The sequence below is a fragment of the Vanessa tameamea genome, chromosome 25 (genome assembly GCF_037043105.1).
Source record: "Vanessa tameamea isolate UH-Manoa-2023 chromosome 25, ilVanTame1 primary haplotype, whole genome shotgun sequence".
Taxonomy (NCBI): Eukaryota; Metazoa; Arthropoda; class Insecta; order Lepidoptera; family Nymphalidae; genus Vanessa; species Vanessa tameamea.
In genome coordinates, this window is record NC_087333.1 from 8,454,027 (window position 1) to 8,471,032 (window position 17,006).

The 17,006-nt window shown below is 36.7% G+C and overlaps 1 protein-coding gene across 1 annotated transcript in view; it reads left to right on the top strand.

Annotated features, from left to right (window-relative positions):
* The window catches only part of LOC113392871 (protein CBFA2T2), an 83,652-nt gene extending 67,197 nt beyond the window's left edge, over positions 1-16,455 (top strand). The window contains exons 3-12 of the mRNA XM_026629475.2: positions 3,725-3,823; positions 3,953-4,119; positions 4,238-4,384; positions 4,872-4,999; positions 13,054-13,229; positions 13,612-13,782; positions 14,223-14,347; positions 14,920-15,075; positions 15,410-15,517; positions 15,678-16,455. Coding sequence (XP_026485260.1) covers positions 3,725-3,823; positions 3,953-4,119; positions 4,238-4,384; positions 4,872-4,999; positions 13,054-13,229; positions 13,612-13,782; positions 14,223-14,347; positions 14,920-15,075; positions 15,410-15,517; positions 15,678-15,962 — 1,562 coding nt within the window. The 3' untranslated portion in view covers positions 15,963-16,455. The remainder of the gene's footprint in view (positions 1-3,724; positions 3,824-3,952; positions 4,120-4,237; positions 4,385-4,871; positions 5,000-13,053; positions 13,230-13,611; positions 13,783-14,222; positions 14,348-14,919; positions 15,076-15,409; positions 15,518-15,677) is intronic.
* Positions 16,456-17,006: the final 551 nt, after the last annotated feature.

A 17,006-nucleotide genomic window follows, 5' to 3' on the forward strand; every position in this document is an offset into this window, starting at 1 on the left:
AGTTAATTTTCGTAATGTAGATTTTGTCAAAAAAACCGACGAGATTATCATTGTGACCCGTTCTATTTATATAATTACAGATGTCGAGGATATTAAATTGAATCGATTCTAATTCCTTTATTCGACATAGAAACATTACACTAATTATTCACTACCACTGGTTCGGAAACGAAATCACCCTCACTTGAGGAACCAGCGAAAGAAACTCAGCGGGGTTTTATTGTTAATTTGTGATTGTTTACATATATTAAATATAACATAGCAATAGTTAAGTTAATAATACAATTTAATGATATTCTTTTTCAATATAAATTGTTACGATTAAAAATAAATATTATTTTAAATTAAAAGGTCAAAGCAATAGCTATTTTGTCCGAGGTCCCGGGTTCGATTCCCGGGACCTCGGAGTGGCGTACCCATGAAAACCGGTGTACACACTACTCGACCACAGAGGTCGTCAAAAGATTATTATTTTTAACCTATTTCAAAAAAAGGAGGATTATCAGTTCGACATGAATGTATGTAACATTGTTAGAATTTAATTATATTTGAGTATGATGATCCATTCAGGCTTCCGAGCACGTGTGCTTAATTTCGTAAGTGTATGTTTGTATGTTTGTCCACGAATTTCTCGAAAACTAAAAGTCGTATCGAGATGATCATTTTTAATTTAAGTTAGGTACCCTTCAACTTAGGGAACAGTGTAAGTTTCAATAAAATCGGTCCAGTAGTTTCAGAGATATAGGTAAATTACCTGTAAAATAGTTGTGTAGTTATTATTTATTTTAGTCTTGGTAAAGGCAAAGGGATTGCGCCATACAGCCTAACCTTCAGTTTCATTTCCGAGTTTCTTAAATGTCTTAAATAGTCGAAGTAATAACTAACTCATAACTGTTTGATTAACTTCCGTGTTTGTTATAATTCTTGAGTTATGTGCGCAATAATTGATTAGACATTTTTTGAATAAATTATATTTATGCAATATAAACCTTGGATGAAAAAAAAACTATTGCAATTCGTATTATAATAGTACCTACTTAGTTTTGCCGGTTCTCGATAGAATCTGTATTCCAAACCAATGAAAATTTTAATCAGTCTTGTTAAATTATTAAATTTTTTTTTTTGATGTTACTTTTGCTTTCGAAATTATAGTAGGCCTTAAACGAATCTCAAACAGAAATTTCTCTTAATTTTTAAATTAAAATTATAAGCAGTGATTGTCTATGCGTTCGCACGTAACTCATCACGCGGTTTAAGGGTTGAGTTCGATTTAGGGTGGAGTTCCGAAGTGAGCGAGATCGTAACAAATTAAATAAAAAGACGTTCCAAACTGTATTTCTTATATTATTAAATATATGTACTAACTAATATTGTGTAGAGGTAAAATTTGTTTGGGTATGTAGGGTGGGGGGGGTCTTTAATCTCCAGAATGAATGAACGAATTATTTTCAATGGTAGAAGGCTACATTATTTCTTAGTGCTATTGGGTCTAAATTATATTTATATGATATAATTTTCTTTATTAATAATGGCAGCCATGCTAAGCTGGGGCGAGTCGGGGCAAAGACAAAACTCAGTATAGTACGTTTAGCTCCTCCGTTTGTCAGCCGTCCCTTTTCTTTTGCTAGAGTAGAAATGAGACAGAAGACCATTGAGCTAACACTAGTAATAATAAACCATATTTAAAGCTTAGCTGCTTTACGTTGTGATTAGTTTCTAGGTCAAATTTATATGCAGCGTTTTTATGAGTAACGTTTGAGGGGAACGCTGATGCAATCAACGGTATTACTTTATACGAAAATATTGTATAAACGCGACATTGTCATCGAAATCTACCAAAAACTTTAGAACTGTTTCATAAGTACACACACTGAGATCCTTTGTTTCAAATTAATTTAAGAAGGCTCACCCTAATTAGCCATCTGTTTTTAAGTATGTATTCCTCATCACAGTAGCGTATGCCGTTCCACCATCAATGTATCACGTGATATGTGATCTAAGAAGATATATCCGTTGAGTTTGTAAATTATATTTACTCGGGCTCATTGAGACATCAAACTGAAACACAATAATACATTTGTATTACACTTTGACGTTGCGTGGGTAGATGTGACGTCAATTCAAATCAATTAAATGTCTGGAATGGAGTTTTGTCACGAGACATTTAAAAAAAATTGAGACTTGATTGGGCAGTGGTTAGTACATAAGGATGTTATCTAAATATCGCGTGTTCAAATTCACGCAAATACGATTTAGTTTTCGTGTGCTTTACTTGTGCCTATAATTCATCTTCAAATGATCTTGTGTATTCGCCAACCGAAGCTTGATAAGCTCGTGGGACATTTAGGGTTGTTTTATTATACAGATATATTAATATTAAGGTATATTACAAAGATTAGAAACTCATAATATCGATTGTATTCAATAACATATAAATACGCATACATGAAATGCTGAATACGTGATACTTTTTAGGGTTACGTAAGAAATATGCGGCTTAAAAGAAAATCAAAATATTCTTTATTTAAGTAGACTTTTACCAGCATTTTTGTAACGTAGTTATTTTACTTTTTGATGGAATCGATATGCGTACGGGCAAAGGGACCACCTGATGGTAAGCTGTCACCGCTGCCCAAAAACATTAACGTTGTATCAAATTTTAAAAATTTCTTACCTACACAATGCGCAACCTTGGGAAATGAGATATTACGTCCTTTATGCCCGTAGTTACACTGGCTAACTCATAATTCAAACCGGAACAAAGCAATGCTAAGTAAGTACTGGTGTTTGGCGTTTGAATATCTGATGAATGGGTGCTACCTATCCAGACAGGTAAGGCTTGCACAAAGCCCTACCACCATTACTATTGCTGAAAAACGGCTTAGTCAGTATACATAAAACTTCTACCCGAAGTTAGTATCTGGTCAAGCAGGTCAACTTCACCGATGTTTTTGTTTGTTATGAAATAAGATCGGAATATACTTTACGAAAATGATCTTCTATTTTTCGTGTGAAATCGATTGTCGGGTAACCCGAAAGCGTCTGTCGTATAAACAGCGGTCGACATGCATCGGCACGACGTGTTTGCTCAGGCTGAGCCTGTGGAGGGGTCTCTAAACTAGCGGCGTGATTTATTTATCAGGACAACCGGTATATATTTAAGTAACACCGACTTTGATACGGTGTTTTAATAAATTCTATATGTAATGTATCAGTAATTATTGTGCTTGGTTTAAATAAAAATATTATAGATATAATTCTTTTGTAATAAAATTTATCTAACGTTTGAATGATGGTTGTTTGATTCAATGAATCCATTCACCAAAGAAGGCGCAACCTTCCAAGTTTAATTAATAATCTTATCGAATATAATGACATTTGTATGTTTTTGCTGTCATTACTCGTAATCGTCGCACGCACACAGAGGCAACTCTTAAGCATCAGCGTAACTCACTCAACTGATGCACTCTGACAACTATTCAATATAGAGCGGGGCGGGTTCGGAATGAAACGCTTAATCAAGTAAAATTCCTCGAAGAAAATACGTACACGTATTTCTTTTTGATTAACGATAATATTTATTTAATTTGTTGACCTGTTAATCTTGGCTAGCTTGTACGATTGCACATCATTAGGTCCAGGGTTCAAATCCTAATGAGAGTTTTTCCGTCCAATTTAGTTTACGGGATGATATTGAGTGTTAAACTGTTTCGACTTGTTGCAGCTACCACTTCAGGCAAGGACAGGAGATCGCCCGACCAAGATGATACCAGATCGTCTCCAACTCCAGGACCACCAAGCCCTCAAAATAATGGAACTGCAGGTAACTCTAATATAAGATTAAATAATCTATCCTAACACCTGTCCTCCCCCTGACACGTGAAAATTTCTTTTACCAAATGTAACAAAAAAATGTAATCAACTGTATTAAATGTGTTATTATTGTCCATAGCCACGTTGTCTTCAACGGAATCTCTGTCGCCACCTCTTCCTGAAGGCTCTAGATCAGCTCCAGCGTTACAGCGCTTACGGCGCTTCCTATCAGCGCTTCAGCAGTTCGCTTCTGACGTGAGCGCTGATACAGGCGAGCGCGTGCGACAGTTGATTTTCAGCCTTGTGGTAATTGATATCAGTTATACCCTAACTCAAGGCACTCCTGCTGTAACAATCGACAAAAATTAATTGATAAAATATATCATGGAAAAGTATATAAGTATGTTTGTGACATTCCTGGCAGGCTGGAGTAGTGAACATTGAAGATTTTCAAGTAGGCGTTCAGGAGTGCACAAACTATCCACTTCGTGCGTCTGTGCCTGGTTTCCTGAGGGCTTTGCTGCCCTTGGCTCAGAGGGACTTGCACGCGAAAGCGAGAAGAACTAAACAGGTACAGTTTATTTGTTTATTCTTTGTTGCACCAATAATTAAAACTATTTTATATATGGATTAAAGATTAGTTGCATGAATGCAACAGGCGGCCTTATCGCTAAAACAGCGATCTCTTCCAGGCAGATCTTTTCCAACCTTTGGGCAGAGAGAAATAATGAAGCACACTTAGTTAAAAAATAGAATCTACCACTGTATGTACGTTGGAATATTTTTTTTTAATATAAAATATGGATGGTGGATTAGCGACATCTGATGGTAAGTAGCCATCACCGTGCAAAGACGCAGGCCCTGTAAGATATATTAGGCTTACCATACATAACCAATATGCCCCTTGTCCCCTATTTCTCTTGTGTTTGCAGTTACACTGGCTCACTCACTCTTCAAACCGGAACACAAAATACTTACTATTTCCGTTTGACGGTAGAATATTCTATGAGCAGGTGGTGTCAGCGCCATAGTTTATTAAATAATTACGTCCTTCTCAGACACCTCTACAATATATAAGATCACACGAACATCTCATATTGGAGTCTGGTGGGGACAGCAGCGACATTTTCGCGCCGCAACAAGGAACCGGTAACGAAGCGGCAGCTAAACGACGAGCTAGTGACCCGTAAGTGGAAATTAATTATTGAATTTTAATATTTTATTGATGTTTATATGGCTTTTACGGCCAGAATTTCCATCTTAGGTGCCTACGTTTTAAAAGGGACATACGTGACCTCTTTTCTGCCTACCTCTTTTCTATCTCGATTAAATATATTATTAAAAACATAACATAACATAATCAGCCTGTAAATTTCCCACTGCTGGGCTAAGGCCTCCTCTCCCGTTGAGGAGAAGGTATGGAGCATATTCCACCACGCTGCTCCAATGCGGGTTGGTGGAATACACATGTGGCAGAATTTCGTTGAAATTAGACACATGCAGGTTTCCTCACGATGTTTTCCTTCACCGCCGAGCACGAGATGAATTATAAACAAATTAAGCACATGTAAATTCAGTGGTGCCTGCCTGGGTTTGAACCCGAAATCATCGGTTAAGATGCACGCGTTCTAACCACTGGTTTTCATAATCAATATATAAATAGACAAAGAAAAAAGGTACCGAACTGCAGTACCTATTCTTCGGTTTCCTTTCTCAATGGCGTCGGTGGGCAAATGGACCACCTGATTGCAGGGACCACTTACTAGCCAGACATTGTTGCCGTTTGGAATTTTTAATCATTTGTTATATTACCGACGTGCTGCCAACCTTGGGAACAAAGACGCCATGTCTCTTGAGCCTGTAAATTTACGAGTTTTACGAGTCATACGGTCTTGTCTTAGCAATATTTACATGAACTTTTTTAACAAATTATCTGAATTTATGAAGCGGCAAAGCGGTTCTTCTCAGGTCCGAGGTGCTAAATTCCGAACCGGTGGTAGATTTTTGACAATCAATAAGCAAGCGTAAACACTTCTATATTGAATAAAGATTTTTGACTTTGAAACATATCCAGGGAATTTTTATAGTCACAGCTGTTACTGTTGGTGTTCAAAATAAGAGGTTTTGAAATCAATTCATAAAAATAAAATAAATAAATTCGCTACTTTCTCATTGCCTCTGTCGGCAATATAATTTAGAAAATGGTTTATAATTGTATTTTGCTTTTCTAATACTAAAAAAAGTCCTGTAAAGGTCTCACTACCGGGCTAAGGTTTGAGGGTCCCTCGCCGTTTGAGGGCAAAGTTAGTAGTTTTCTCGCGATGTTTTCCTGAACCATCGGGACAATATTTGAAGGCCCTGCGGCTACAAAGGAGTGGAGACCCTGGGGCAAAAGAGGAATGGAAGCCCCTAAATATTATTTTACAAATTAATTCGAACATTTTCATTCGTGTCAGTCAGATTTGTAAATAATATGTTTACTTTTTGTATCTGTAACTTGTAAATTGTAATATTTTGTAATTTGACTGTAGATATCTAAACAAACATTACATTAAACTTGTTAACTAGTCGGAATCTCTATTGTGGGGGGCTCCAGGGCATATGCCCCGTTTGTCCACCCCTCCCATAATCTAAATTGTCCACATTAAAATTTAGTGACACGTTTTTAAGCCCGCAATATCAAGTTGTAATACGTTATAATTAATTTGATATAAATTATGATTAAGATAATTCTTGCATCTGAAGCTAATCGTCACTGTGTCATTTGTTCTTTGACTAAAAGTCAGACGTGAATGTTCTACCAATAGCCTTCAAGAACACGCGTGTGTCGCGGACAGGTTATTCGCCTCACACCGCCGACTTTCTATCAAAACATAAGGCTGGCTGCCTGTGTTACATCCTGTTGTATATCCGGTAATATTCTGCCTTGAATAGATATATATTCTACTCAAGGTATATGTTGTACTCTTGGCATTCCTCATATTTGTTTTTAAACATAATGGGTTTCAATAATTAAATAAAAAAAATGTGTTAATTGAAGTACGTACATACATATATATCCAATGGGCTTCCAGAATTGACAGGTTTAGTTTCGGAAACTTTTAGGTGCTCCGCAATTTTGTCGTATAACCAATGACTGATTTTTAACAACGATGAAATACATTTAATATTTACCCATTTTGCTCGCGACAACCCAAGGGACTCGGTGCACAGGACATATAGTGCACAAGTGTGAGCAAACACAGGTGCACTGACGTAATCCGAAACGACGAAAACGTCGAGTGCTCCTCCATTTCAAATTAATTCTAGAGCCGTGATATCGTGGTTAAAACATTTATATATTAACCAAAGCTGCGGGTTCAAACACTAATTTCATAATCGTTGTGCTGGGCGGTAGAACAAAACTAAATCTCAATAGGGAGAGGAGGCTTTAGCCCAGCAGTTGGATATTTTGTTATTTTTTGCTTATATATTTTCCTATTACATACATATTTATTTAAAAACATCTTACCTACATAGGTAAACTTAAAATGCAAAACTGCATCTAATTGCAAAATTTGAGCGAAAACGTTAAAGCCGTTGCCGATTATAGCTTCTAATAAGCTCTGTCGTTTCGTGTTCTGTGAAGGACCTACCTAATACCCTGTCACTCGCATGCCACAGGGCATAGTTGACAAATTTTTGCGGTCCAGTCTTTGTAGGCTGTACGAGAAGTTATGTGTTTATGATAGATTTTACGTGTCCTTGTTTTAATAAACAAGCCGTTTTCCAAGGAGGTTTTGTGAATGTGGTCTTTTATTAATGGTTAATAGTTTATCTGTTCGAAACATGAAAAGATAGTAGGTATCATATGTTATTTAATACGTCACACACTTAAGGGAAAGTCTAATTCACCATGTATGATGGTATTATATAAGACTAGCTAAACCTGAGGCTTTACCTGCGCGAAATTTATAAAACTCTTCATATAGTACACAAATCTACTACTATCCATATGGATATATTTACATATCTATGTATTCAATTTAATTGGTGGAAAAGCAGACTACAGAGTTTCTTGCCGGTTCTGGAACGTACATTCCGCAGCGACATTAACTTATTTATTTATTTATGCTTTATGCACCAACACATAATACTACATTGTACCTAAGGATTAACATTTAAAAGTTGCATGAATGCAACAGGCGGCCTTATCGCTAAAACAGCGATCTCTTCCAGGCAACCTTTGGGCAGAGGACTGGTTGTAAAACGTTCTTTAGTGCATATTAATACGACCTCCGTGGTCGAGTAATGTGTACACAGGTTCTCATGGGTACGCCACTCCGAGGTCCCGGGTTCGATTCCCGGCCGAGTCGATGTAGAAAATTTATTTTAATTAATTAGTTTTCTTTGTTGTCTTGGGTCTGGGTGTTTGTGGTACCGTCGTTACTTCTGATTTTCCTTAACACAAGTGCTTTAGCTACTTACATTGGGATCAGAGTAATGTGTGTGATGTTGTGCAATATTTATTTATTATTATTTTATTGTTATACGTGAATTGTACAGATATTATGCATGTGTTTAACTATAATTTCGTATAACTGTTTATGTATGTATGTGTGTGTGAATAAAACTTTTATTTACTGCGTTACATGTTCACGGTTCAAAGTTTTGTATATAGAGATGTATTCAGAGAAACTACTTATAATTTCGTTATTACGTGGTTTCGTATGTACATAAGTTAAGGCCGCGGTTTTGTTTAGCGCTGAGTTACGGTACCATTTGGCAGAGTGCGCTAATGGGCATTCGTTAGCATGTGCGCGAAATGAGAGCTGAGTTATTAGAACCGGCGGGTCGGCGTGGCCTCGGGAGGCACGTATGTCGGAAAATTGGAAAATTATATCGAAATCGTGTAATGACTTCACTCTATACCTACAGTCGGTTTAATTTTTGTATCGTTTTATAAGTGATTAGGTATAAAGAATTTTATTTCTCATAAGAATTTACCATTCACTTAAAATGAGATACAATGAACATTTCTATACATTTGCAAAACAGTTTTAACATCTGGGCCGTTGGATATAAAAGGCTTTATTTACTATAGCGAGGATATTAAATGATTTTTTAGTTTGACTTTAAACATCCCTATACTATCACATAGTTTTATTTCACCTGGTAGTTTGTTGAACAGCTGTACTCCCTCAAACAGAATTGTCTTTTTACCATAATTAGTTCTTACGTTATCAATATGAAGTTTATATTTATTCCTTAAATTCGAAATATGCGGTCTCTCACAAATCCTTATCTCTGATTGAATGGAACCTGATTTAATTTGTTTGATTAGAATGCATGTACAGTATGTGTATAGTTGTGATATATTCAATATTTTTGTTTCATTATAAAGTTGTGTCGTTGGAGTAGAATAGTGATATTATATATTGGAACATATTTTCATAACAATAATTAAGACATTAATTTCCTCCTATTATCGCCAAAATAGAAAAAGAGTCTACTTTAAACGTTTCAATTCAAGGACTTTTTTTCTGGACCAGAAACCTTTTTGGATGATATCGACAATACGATGAATAGTTTAGCAACTCACAGACGATAAAAATACATACATTTTAATATAGATGTTAGATTATCCAAACACTGGCTAAATTTAACTTATAAATTGGTTCACATAAAACTTCAATTAGGATGGACATGGATTTCCAAAGTTGAGAGTTTTATAATCGGTTTTAAACGACGATGGCACTTGTACTGGACCACGCTTGGACATTTCGCTTGAGGAGATAGAAGTTACTGACAATAATTACAAGGGATTGGATTTAGGAACCGGAAGTGGGATTCTTTATGACATACAAGTTGAACCTTTAACGACTAATGGACCAGTTTATGATGATTGGTCACCATAGACTTTGGTACTTTAAGAAATATTAATCATTCCTTATTCAATAAATGGGGAACCAACCTTGGGGATTAAGATGCTATGACCCTTGTTGCTGTAGTTACACTGGCTCACCCTTCAAACCGGAACACAAAAATGTAAAGTATTGTTTGTTTGGCTGTTGAATGTGTAATTATTATGTGGTACCTTTTTAATGGCATTACACTAATTATTTATATTTGACGATAAAGTATCTGATGAAATGAGTGGAACCTACCTAGTCTAACTCGCACAAAACCTACCCAGAAGGTATTATATCTCGCATTCATACATTTGATATCAGCAGGAATTGCATCCCTCGAAAAAAGTAATTTAAAATATTAGATTAAAGATATCATAATCTTAAATTAAATTCCCCGAGTTCGGCCTTTGATAAAACTAAAAGCTATTGCATAAATAATTAAATATCCATCGCAAAGACCGGCGAGCAGTGCTATCTCACAAACAGCGGCCTCTTGTTTCGATCATTATTTATTACTGAATGACCAAACTAGCGCGCCGTGTACTGAGCTCGGCTGAAGAGTTGAAATCATGGCGGTTTTTAATCATGAGTCCCTTTTTCTAATTGCACTGCATTGCACGAATGATAAATGAATAATCTGTACTGATATTACAAAAAGGAATTTAACTGCGTCTGTTAACGCGAGCAAAACCGCGGGTGATAATTAGTCATTTATATAGAAGTGAAATACCAATTACTCCCTTCGCGACGTAGACACTCCCAAGGGTTAACTTTTTCTTTATACAGGAGAAGCGGAAAGGACGGTGTCACCTAATGACCTACGAGTAAAGTAATGTTTAAAGCGGGTGTACCGCGAGGTACGGCTGGTTCGGTATACAAAAAGTCAAGTCGTTTGCGATACATCGGTTTTTGGTGCTAGGATTTTGTGTAATCCTGTCTGCGTAGGTGCCACCCAATCACCATATAACTATAACATTTACCGAACAGCAATACTTAGCAGTAGTGTACCGGTTCAGTGTAACTACTGGCACAAGGATTACAAATTCTTAGCACCCAGGGTTAGAGCGCTTGTGTCATATAAGGAATATTTAATATATCTTACAGTATCAATGTCAAAAAAACGACGAAAATAAAATAATATTTCCGACTTTCCTAGCCGAAAAATAAATATATGTTAATGTTTGTTTATCAATTTAGAAGTTGTTTATATTTGTACCCGTGTGTAACCGGGCCGGTTAGCTAGTTACGTAAGACTTATATAATTTAATAGTGTTAATGTCACATAGCCCACAGGAATTTATTAGCGGGGTCAGTAACGCACGTTGCAGCTCGGTTCCCGCGCCCGCTCGCAGCACGGACCGCATCATGGAACTTCGCCAATACACGCATTGTAGTCGATTGCATTTGAAAGATCGTTATCTATACGCGGTTTTTGGACCGCGTTCAATTAATTACCGAAACTTTTAAACAATGCCACGGCTTGGTTTAGCAGATATACAGCCCTTTGTTGATTAAATTTTAATGGCTTTCGATATTAACTTTGCTTTTATACTTATTCAAAACAATATTCATATCTCATTAATGATTATATCGGCAATCGTAAAATTTTATAATTATATTTTGATTGTTCTATTTTTGAGATTTTAATTAAACTGGTGCAAAGTTTAAATTTCTGATTAGCAATGATTTCGAGCTAAATTAGATCAAAGGCTCAGCCCAGCAGTTCAGAAGATTAGAAGCGCTTGCGTCTTGCATAAATACCTCATAACTATCTATTGAATGGCGTGTATTGTCTTTCTAACATTAGTAAAAGACAAAGAATTAATATTTTGAAGATGCAACCGCTGTGATGAACTCCTGACGGATTTGGGCTAGGGCGACAATTCTCGTCGGAGATGATCCTATAGCGTAGGGCATCAATTACACTATGCAAAAAAGTTATTTTTTTTTACTTCACTGGGTTTACAGTATGTAATTATGTTCTTAACTTTAAATTTTATTTTTTTCGGACGGTCAAATGATGCTTAGAGAGGTCACTACAGCCCGCAAAACTAAGTTGAACTCAACCTTCAAACTGGAACACAACAGTACTAAGTATGTATATGAGTGGCTGGTACGTACCCAGGTAGAATCGCACAAAAGCCTACCACCAATATTTTCAATTTAATTAAGCTCCGTTCCGATTACGCCTTAGAAGTTGTCTTTTGTCTCGTGTATTGGAAACTCGAGAACAAGTCCCGGTGGTTGTGATTTGTTTTTAACTAATATATCTTACTTTTGAATTCCATTTCTCTTTGAAATATCTATAAATTATTTTAACGCGTTGATCAAGATAATATTTTGAAACTTCTACTAATAAATATTGACTTATTTAGTCTTATATATAATAGTATATATACTAGGGTATCGGTTAAAATTTGATAAATGAGGCATGTTAAGCTGCCGAGGGAGGCGAGGTAATAGCCTCTTTGAATAAATATTGAGATTTTGATTGCCGCGTTGGTCTAGTGGCTAGATAAGGCCTCATATGCCGAGGTTCTAGATTCAAAAACCACGTCAGGCCGGTAAAATGTTATTGTGTTTTTTTGTTAAAATAATTCAGTATCAGCCCGGATTCTGGAACTGGAAAGCGTGTATACTCTCCTGCTTCGGAAAGCAAGTAAAGTCGTTAGTCCTGCTCCTGAGCTCCGGGTTATGAGAATGAGGGAATAGAGAGTGCCCCTGTGTACGCAATCACTTGTGCACTATACAATGTCCCGCGTAGTGAGTTGGTCTCCCTTGAGATTAGGCAGCCTGATCGAAAAAGTAAGGACGAAATCATCACCATCATGTTGATTTGATGGATCATAACTAAACGAGTACGTTTGTTGGTTAGTTTTGTTAAATTTTGTCAAATATGGAGCAAATGTGATGCTTTTAATACATTTAATTATTTAAATTAAGGAAGCACTCGTTTGTGGAGAATAATCTATCCTAATATTATAAATAGGAAAGTATCTGTACGTTGCTCTGTCACGGCCAAACGACTGTACTGAATTAGATGAAATTTGGTATGAAGCAACCTCGAACTCCAAGGAATATAGGCGTACAGGTTTTTATGCCTAGCTTACTGCCAGTTTTAACAATCAGCTGGACATCATAGGTTTCCAAATTATCGGGAATGTTATGTTTATAACTTCATCTACCTTAGACGCTCTCGGGTGTGGGAGTTGTTGCCAAAAATAATAATATTCCATTATACGTTTAAGTTGGAAAAATACTCATTACGTAATTATAACAGACTTTGTACAGCTTACGCCAGTTGGTTAAAATGTAGTGACATTTCACTCGATCACGAATATTGTTACAGTTTCTACGACCCTCAAACAAACGGTTCTCATGATGAGTACCCGCCGCACGCGAAACGCCCGAGCCTGTTCAACCCCTCTCCCTTCTACCCGCTGCCCAGCAATGCGAGTTTGTTCGACTACCATTCCTACCACAGCTATCACACCGCACAAGAAACAGGCTTCGAAAGGCGAGATGGTAAGTTTTAAAAGCTTTATTAAGTTTTTTTTTAATACAATTTATAGATACCCGGCACTCTAATGGGGGTAAACCTCAGGAATCAGTTCCTTGTTATACGTTTTTACCCTACTATGCTTATATCTTCTTATAAATTCATATAATAATGATTTTGCAAGAGTTTAGCTTAATTACCATCAAAATTACCAACAAAAATATAAGAAATATACTATAATGTCTGTGTCATATTTTTTTGTTTCACCCACATATTTGAGCTTAACAATGATATTAAATAATTAGAATTTAAGAACTTAAACAAATTATGACGGTATTTTTAATACAATAAATACCAAAAAGATATTTAAAGCTGATATTTCCAAGGCTAAATGATTCGTGATATTAGGTGGCATCACAGTCCGAGATGTGTCATCCATGAATGCCCCATTTACGGAACCGAGACCAGCAGGTTTGCTGAAGAGCGATGACGAATGGAAGAACATTAACACGATGCTGAACTGCATACTCAGCATGGTGGAGAAAACAAAGAGAGCACTGGCCATATTACAACAGAGAGGTAAGCTGTATTCATTAAATTACACAAGATAGCCCAGTGGCAAGACTACGTGGATACGTAGATACTACTTAACTTTCATCTGTTTAAATAAACAGATGAAGAAGAAAGAAAACTAACCTTGAAATAAAATTTGCGATGAAGGAAAACACCGTGAGAAAATCTGCAATGTTGGATAAAATACAGCTGTATGTAACAAACCGCACAGGATCATCTGTGATAAGACTTCGAAATTCATGCGTGTGGTTGAGAGAAGACTTACTAGATTGGATGTTTGACAAACGTTCTTTTTTCATAGGCTCTTATGAAACCCAAGGTTAGATCGAGATCAATAGACTCCCCTGGAAGTCCAAGACTTATAAAGCGATACAAATAAATAAAACAATATAATAATGTTATGTTTATTTTCTGCCCTCTTTAAACGCAATTCTATTCTTCATCAGGAATTGAACCAACTGAGAGCAATGACATCAAACGAGCAGCGAGCGAAATCATGGCTTCAGCAGTACGACAGACAGAGGAGAGAGTCGCTGAAGTCAGGAGACGAGCTGAAGATGCTGTGAATCAGGTGAGATATTAATAAAATCAAAGCATTATTTCAGATGGGTTTTCTGGTTTTTCACTTTTAAATTGGCAATAAAATAGATTAAACTACATGTAAAGCAGTCATGATAAGTTTTTTTTTTGTATACGATTGTAAGTGGTCACCCATAGACATTGACCCCGTAAAAAATATTAATCATTCTTTAAAATAGCGATGCACTAACCTATCCTCGGGAAATGAAATGTCCTTATTTATGTCATTCGTGCCACCACCAACCAGAAATAGTGTGTGCTATCCAGGCGGGCTTGCACAATTCTACCACTACATTAAATACTACATATGTATATACTATTCTACGATCAGTATTCTTGGGTCAGCGAGCCAATGTAATTGCATAAGGGATAATTGTCATTTCTTACACTGCCAATGTAGGTGCTCAAAAGTTCAGGTATTCCTTCAGTGTTTCAGTTGCCAATTAAAAATTTTAGGGGAAGTAGTAATATTTTGATGACTTATTTATTGTTCGGAAATTATTGAACCATTTTGAGTTTATGTTTTTATATTCTGAGCACATAGTTCAATTTGACTTTGTCCAGGTAAAACGTCAAGCACTGTTGGAGCTGCAGCGGGCGGTGGGTGCAGCTGAATCTAAGGCACTGGAACTGGTGTCAGCGGAGCGCGGCAAGGTGGAACGCAGACACTCGCCACCTCCCGGGCGAGACCTCAGCCCTAGCGCCTCGGGACAACAGAATGTAAGGCTGTATTAATTATTTGACAAGATATATATGACAATGCTGTGTGCAATCTGGTATATAAAACTAAACAAACTTCTGCCAAAGAGTTGCTGGTACATTCCCATTGCGTGTAAGTAAGGAACAGTTAATATTTCTCTGTTTGACCACTATGAGTATGTATCTATGTGACCACTTACCAGCACTTGATAGTAAATAGCTCATTTCTTCGTCTTTAGGTAAAATAGCCGGAGAGTGGGTGGTACCCATGCAAACCTGCACAAATCCTACCGTCGCTAACAAAGTATTATTATAATAATAATTAATGTAGTGTTCGTTATGGTCTGTTGTCCAGTGTTGCTGGAACTGCGGCCGCAAGGCGCAGGAGACGTGTTCCGGCTGCAACGCGGCGCGCTACTGCGGAGCGTTCTGTCAACACAAGGACTGGGAAAATCATCACCAGGTATTTTTATTTTCATCTTTTCACTCAAATAAGCATCAGAAACAAATCTTTTATAATAAATTTGGACGTACTTTCTATCTATTACTGATAAAAATTTCCCAACCATCGTTTAAGATGTTTAAATATAACTTTTTTCAAATAACATCACATATTATTCCAGGTGTGCAGCGGTCGCGACCAAAAACCCACCACGTTACAGCGCACTTCCCCCCCAACGACTACAACTCTCACGAAAACCCTCCCCCGCTCAACAACCCCCATCACCACCCCGACTATACCGACTACGGCCACCGATAACCGCCTGTCACTCACCACGCTCAACTCCGCCGAGCGATTGTTGACGAGCAGTCAGGAGAGAAACCTGGGATCTAATTCTGAACGAATTGCTCTGGCGACGCTGTCATCAGCTCAGGGGCTGATTGGAGCGATTGGGGGGAAGAAATGACGCCTCAATAGGGACTTTTTGGGGAACACGATAAAGTTCCCCAGAAAGATAAGACGTTAAACCTCTTAACCTTCGAATAATCACTTGAGATGTTCTGTGACGAGTTGTGTAGTTTCTAAATTCGTTTTAATGTAAATGTATATATTTCATTTGGTTACATGTTGTACAAAAGCCAATCTAACTCCAAATATATTGAAGATCTGCATTCTAAGCTGCACATCTATTAATTTCCAGTGGAACAGCGTTGTGAAATAAGTTCCAATGTTTTCCATAAATGGCCCATGAGGCCTTTGTCCAGCAATGGAAATAAAAATTTGTAATGAACGGTAATGTATGAGATCTTGTTTTGAGCGTTTGTAAATAAATGTTATTTTGTGTCGTAATTAATATTTAACTTGATTGTATATTTAGGCTAGTTATAGGATCTTTGTAGTTTTAATAAGTAGTATTGGTTCTGATTGTAGTTCACGATCTAAATTAAACTAATTCCAAAAGACTATACTTTTCAAGCTCGCTCATTAGAAAGAGATGATTATACTTTAAGTAGTGTCAAATTAGTTTAGTTTAAATTCTAATTGTAGAACAATCAGGACCAATTTATAACAAAACCTGTATTTAATTTTATTTACAAGATTTAAAATGGCGACTCCGTTTTGGACATGGCTAAGGTTTAGTCCATACATTATATCTGCTGCGAAGAATTTAAATGATAACATCTTGTTAGGAACAGATTTGATTTGAACTTTTTTTGGCTTTTTCAATAATCCAATTGTAAAATAATAAATGGAAGGAGGAGTCACGAGGTCGATCTCGTTGGCTAATTAACTATCTGCGCGAGATATACTATAATGTACAAGAGTGCGCTAACGCACTTACGTTACTTGGCGCACTTGCACCGTATATTCCTCGGAACGTTAATCTGACACAACCTGAATGGTTTCAGATGAAAAACAAGCGCTTAATTTAAACGCATTATTCAAACATCAAGGCATAAATTTAATTTATTTTCTGCCTCGCCCTATTTCTAATTTATAGGCCAAAACC